General features: G+C 48.9%; 1 protein-coding gene across 2 annotated transcripts in view; it reads left to right on the top strand.

The window, feature by feature from the left end:
• Positions 1 to 1497: 1497 nt before the first annotated feature.
• The window catches only part of MTHFD1 (methylenetetrahydrofolate dehydrogenase, cyclohydrolase and formyltetrahydrofolate synthetase 1), an 81134-nt gene continuing 76631 nt past the window's right edge, over positions 1498 to 6000 (top strand). The window contains exon 1 of one of the 2 annotated variants that reach the window (XM_083435084.1): positions 1498 to 1814. In XM_083435084.1, coding sequence (XP_083291210.1) covers positions 1774 to 1814 — 41 coding nt within the window. In that variant the 5' untranslated portion in view covers positions 1498 to 1773. The remainder of the gene's footprint in view (positions 1815 to 6000) is intronic. The other variant, XR_014509848.1, reaches the window with a different exon arrangement.

Genomic DNA, 6000 nt, shown 5'->3' with positions numbered 1-6000 from the left:
CCTTTGACCATTTTGGTTGCCCTCCTCTGGACACGTTCCAGTTTGTCAGTGCCCTTCTTGAACTGTGGTGCCCAGAACTGGACACAGTACTCCAGGTGAGGTCTGACCAGAGCAGAATACAGTGGCACTATAACTTCCCTTGATCTAGATGCTATACTCCTATTGATGCAGCCCAGAATTGCATTGGCTTTTTTAGCTGCCGCGTCACACTGTTGGCTCAGGAGGCGGCCTGAGGGAGGAGGAAGAGGAGGGGATGGGGAGGGACGCAGAAGGGCGGCGCTTCATGCCAGGCTCGCGGGCGGCGTGGGTGAGAGTCTCCCTCCCTCCCTCCCTCTCTCTCGGGTGGGGGAGGGCTGATGGAACTCCTTGCGCCAGGACAACAGCAGCCCCGACGAGCTGCTTAGCATACCCTCCAACCAGAGCAGCATCTTAATGTAATGATTTCCCCCTCTGCATCCCTTTCATAACTCTATTTTTATAAATCATTTGTCCATCCATAGTTCAAATTTTTACTACAGTGGTACCTCGGGTTAAGTACTTAATTCGTTCTGGAGGTCCGTACTTAACCTGAAACTGTTCTTAACCTGAAGCACCACTTTAGTTAATGGGGCCTCCTGCTGCCACTGCACCGCCGGAGCACGATTTCTGTTCTCATCCTGAAGCAAAGTTCTTAACCTGAAGCACTACTTCTGGGTTAGCAGAGTCTGTAACCTGAAGCATATGTAACCTGAAGCGTATGTAACCCGTGGTACCACTGTACAAGTTTTCTGTCAATCCTACCAATGTATGTAACTCTTGACAATAGCTTTTCAACTAAATTATAAACTTTCCCCATTCTTTTTTAAAGAGGTCCTCTTCCTGGTTTCTAATTCTGCCTGTAAGCTTTGCCATCTCGACGTCGTTCATCAGTTTTGTCTGCCACTCTTCTTTGGTCGGAGTTGTAGACCCTTAGGATCATCTAGTCCAGGGGTCTGCAACCTTTAAGACAAAAAGAGCCACTTGGACGAAGAAAAAAAAAAGGGAGCCGCAAAACCATTGCGACATTTAAAACAGTGGGGAGTGTCGGGGCACACAATGCGCCTCGGCAAAGGTGTAAAAGAGCCACATGCGGCTCCGGAGCCGCTGGTTGCTGACCCCTGATCTAGTCCAACCCCCTGCAAAACACAGTCAGTCGCAGCCAAAGCAACATGGCTCCATCAGTGGCGGATTTCTGCATAAGCTAAGCCAAAAGCCCTTACTTTGGCTGCTGATTCCTTATTTTCGAGGCTGCTGGTCCCTTATTTTCAAATCTGTAAATGGACAGCTATGGTCCGACACAACCACCCTTCTTTCCACCCCGTGGCCTCTCTTCCACCAGATCGAAAGGCAGCGAGGGATCCCCACCGGCCCCAGCTACTCAGGAGGAGGCGGAGGGAGGCGGTTGCACTCGCTCGGGGGAACCGACGCACCTTGGATCGCGCACAAAGGGGCGGATCGTGGGCCTCGAGGGGGCGGGCGCGCCGGAGGAAGAGGCGGCCAGTCGCGTTGGAGATCCGCTGGCTCCCTCCTCCTCCTGCTGCTGCCTCCGCCCCCGGCGAGGAGGGGAGGGCGCGGGCGGGGATCGGCCGGGGTCGACCGGCCTGGGCTTGCGGGGGAGAGAGGAAAAAGTTTCGCGGCCACGTGGGTGTCCCGTGCAGAGGGGCGGGGAGGGCGGGGCGGGCCTCTTTTGACCCCTCGGCAGGCACCATCGGGGCTTCACTGAGCGCAGGAGCTGCATTCGCCCGGGGTGTCGCCATGCCTCCCGCCGAGATCATCAGCGGCAAGGCCGTTTCTGAGTAGGTCGCCGCCGCCGCCGCCCCCTCGGGGCTTTGGGGAGGGCCGGGCTTTGCGCGCGGGGAGGCGGGCGGCGGGAAGGAAGGAGACGCGTGTATGCATCGCTCTCGGGGCCTGCTAGGGCGCACCTGGACTCGGGTCGCCGGGGCTGTAAGTGGGGGGGGGGGCGTGCTTTGCGCCCCACTTCTCCAAGAGGGCCAGACCCCTCTTTAGGATGAAGGATGCCGGGTTTGCTGCGCGCCCCAGCGCACGTCCGGACAGGAGTCGCCCGCGTGGAGTTCCGCGGGACTTGCGCGCCACTTGGCGTAGATTTCACCAGCTTCGTGGAATTGTGGAGTTGGAAGGGACCACGGGGATCAGCTGCGCTTTTTCCCAGCGGGGGACTCGAACTCACGACCGTGAGCTTCAGAGTCTCGTGCTTGGAGGGAGGGAGCCCTCCCACGCTGACTCCTCCGAAGCCACGTGCCGTTTCCCTTCGCTTCCATCCAACTTAATTCGTTGTTGCAAGAAGTTGCCGTTCGTTTTAACTTTAAATAAAAATCGCCCGCCTTCCTCCCATCGCCTGGAGGCCAAAGGTGTGTCCTACGCCCGGTTCCCAGGTGGTTTCCCATCCAGGCACGGGCCAGACTCGACGCTGCTGAGTCTCTGCAAGCTGGTGGCGTCATGGGGCTGTAAATCGAACCCGAGACCGGCCTTTTCCTCAAGGCAGACTAGCCTCTCTAGGCTCTCTCCAGCTCCTGTTGGGCTGGCAACTCAGATCAGCCCCAGCCAGCATGGCCAGTCGTCAGCGATAGATCAGTCGCTAGAGCATAGAACCAAAGAATTGTCCAGTTGGAAGGGACCCTGAGGGTCATCCAGTCCAACCCCCTGCAACACAGGAATATGCAGCTGCCCCATGCAGGAATCGAACCTGCAACCTTGGCATTATCAGCACCATGCTCTAAGCAACCGAGCTATGAGGCTCTTTAATTTCAGGGTCATTGGTTCAAGCAAGAGATTTCTGCATTGCAGGGGGTTAGACTAGATGACCGTCGTGGTGCCTTCTAGCCCTACAATTCTGTGATTTTACCCCTGCACCCTGAGGGTTGCATTCCATTCTGGGCAACGTTTTATTTTTTACTATTATCATTATATATTTATTTACTTGCAAGGAAGGTGGCTTATGGACAAAAATAAGAGCCACTAAAAACTTAAGGGCAGGGAAAGCAATCCGAATTTAAACTATATGCATAGATAAAATATCTTAAAAGCATACGGATAACTGCAATTAAAGCAGCACGGCACCAACCCTTTCTTTAAAAGCAGTCTGTTCCCAGCAGCCCATTGGAACGTGAAGGTGGGAGGGAAGCAAGGAGGGAGCGAGTCGAGCTTCTCGAGGGAGGGACTCTGGGAGCTGCCACCACGGAGAAGGCCCTGCCCTGCGTCTCCCATATGTGAATTGGACATATACGTCCCTAGGCAATTTGCAGGCAGGGAGCTGTAGTTTAATTTAAGGGTGCTGGGAATTATAGTTCAGCGAGAGGTAAACTACAGTTCCCGTGATTATTCAGGGGCAAGTCATTGGCTTTAAATGTATAGCGCGTATGCAACCAGAGCTGATGGCTGAGCAATGCGGACTGCTTTAATTTAGTGGCACTTCTTTCATTTCTGCCGCTGAATCCATACAGGTTGACCTTCATGTGTCAATTTTGCATTGGAAGCGGATAATTGGCATCTGATGCAGCTGCCTTTCCCTTCTCCCCCCCCCCTCCCCCAGCTCATCACCCAGTTGCACAATTTTAACACAGCGCTAGAAGTGGAAAGACGAGGGAGCCAGCAAAGCAAACAGCTTCAGGCAAGAGCATTGCACTACAGGATCTGGGCCTGCATGAAATTTAACCAGGGAGCCTTTGTAGTTTCATCTGGTTGAACTTGCAAGCCTGTGGAATGCCTTAGACCTTTGTTTGTGAGGTTCCTTCATTCCTGCAGCAACATATGCCCTTTCCTCCTTTCCTGGTTCTTGGAATGCTCACATGAATGTGTCTTCCAAGCGATTCCCGATGTGAATCTGTTCTTTACAGGGGTGGGGAACCGGTGGTCCACAAGAAGTTCCCGTACTCTAGCTCCCGCAATCCCCATCCATTGGCCATGGGACTGATGTGAGAGTTGAGCCCAACAACATCTGGAAGGCCACAGGCCAGGCTTCCTCAAGAGCCAGTGTGGTGTAGTGGTTAAGAGCGGTAGTCACGTAATCTGGGTAACCGGGTTCGTGTCTCCGCTCCTCCACATGCAGCTGCTGGGTGACCTTGGGCCAGTCACAGTCTCTCAGCCCCACTCACCTCACAGAGTGTTTGTTGTGGGGGAGGAAGGGAAAGGAGAATGTTAGCCGCTTTGAGACTCCTTAAAGGGAGTGAAAGGCGGGATATCAAATCCAAACTCTTCTTCTTCTTCTTCTATGGCCCGCCAGATGTTTTTGGCCTACAACTCCCACGATCCCTAGCTAGCAGGACCAGTGGTCAGGGATGCTGGGAACTGTAGTCTCAAAACATCTGGTGGGCCAAGGTTGACAAAGCCTGCCTTAGGCTCCCCATCTGATTTATAACAAGCACAGTGTCTTCTTGGTGGCGATGATTTAATGGGGTTTCAGCTTTTGTGAATTAGAGCCTAGACTTCATCCGATATGTAAAGTGGACATTAGTTCATGGAAGTTGATACTGAAATACAGTTGCTAATCTTTCAGCTGCCCCTAGATTCTCTCTTTTTTTAAAAAAGTTTAAATTGGATTTTCAATGTTACAAACAAAACAGACATTTTACATACCATTAAATATCCAACAAGGATTTCCCTCCCTCTCCTTCCTTGGTTCATTTTGTTTATCTACTCTTCCTGCATATTCTTACTAAAACCATTTTTGCCAGTTCTCCATTTTTACGTCCCTCAAACAATAATTACACTGTTGTTGTTTTTTAATGCTGCCATTGTTTTCAGCAATGTAGTTATTTTCCATATAGTCACTAAATATTTTCCACTCCTCCTTAAATAAATATTCTTCTTGCTGTCATATTCTATACATTAAACCTGTAAGTTCTGCCTATTCTAACATCTTAAGTCGCCAGTCCTCTTTCCCTGGGACCTCTCTCACTTTCCAGTTTGGGGCTGACAAAACTCGAGCTGTAGTTGTAGCATACATAAATAATCTTTATTCTGGGAATAAAATCTGGGGATTTCTGTCTGGATTGTTCCTAACAAAAAGAACTCTGGGGGTTTTTCCCCAGCTCATTATAAATCATTTCCCAATATTCTTTTACCTTTTTACATGTCCACCACATATGAAAGAAGTACCTTCCATTCTTTACATTTCCAACACATATCAGATTCGGATTTATACATCTTAGCCAACCTACTCAGAGTTAAATACCATCTATGAATCATTTTTATATAGTTCTCCTTCAGTGAATAACATGCAGTAAATCTAAAATCATACTTCCAAAGTTTCTCCCAGAGGTTTCAGTCTATATTATGTCCTATATCTATTGCCCAGTGTGTCAGTGAAGCTTTAACTAGCTCATCTTTTGCTTTCCATTCTAGTAAAAAATTATACATTTTAGATAAATGTTTATCCTTGTTCTGTAATAATTCTCTTTCAAATTGTGAGCTTTGGTCCAAAACCCCATTTTTAATTTAGCTTAAACATATCATGTAATTGGTGGTATTGTAACCAATCCGTGACTCAACTCCTTAAGTTTTCCAAAGGTTTCAATCTGGGTTCCCTCCTTGTAAAATCCAATAATTCCTTATAAGTCGCCCATTGTCTATCCATATTACCGGTAACTCTTTTAATTGTAATTGCTTAATGAGAGATAACCTTAGAGGTGTTTTTCTTTCCAGCAAATTTTTATACTTCTCCCAGACTCTATCTATACAAATTCTTCCTGATAATGTGGTTTGTCAAACTCATATAAATTTTAGCTTTCCCATACCAAAGACAAGCATGCCAGCCAAATTTTATGTCATGATCTTCTAGATCTAAAATGTCTGCATTTCCCAATACGATCCATTATTTTAACCAGCACAAGCAGGCTGCCTCATAATACAATCGCAGGTCTGGCAGGGCAAAGCCTCCTCTTTCTTTTAAATCTTATCAAAATTTTATGTTTAGTTCATAGCTTTTCCCTCTGCCAGGTAAATTTAGAGATATATTTTTTCCAT

This window comes from Podarcis tiliguerta (assembly GCF_965153285.1).
Source record: "Podarcis tiliguerta genome assembly, chromosome: 1".
Taxonomy (NCBI): Eukaryota; Metazoa; Chordata; class Lepidosauria; order Squamata; family Lacertidae; genus Podarcis; species Podarcis tiliguerta.
Note: the sequence above shows the minus strand (reverse complement) of the source record. Positions and strands in the feature narration are given on the sequence as shown.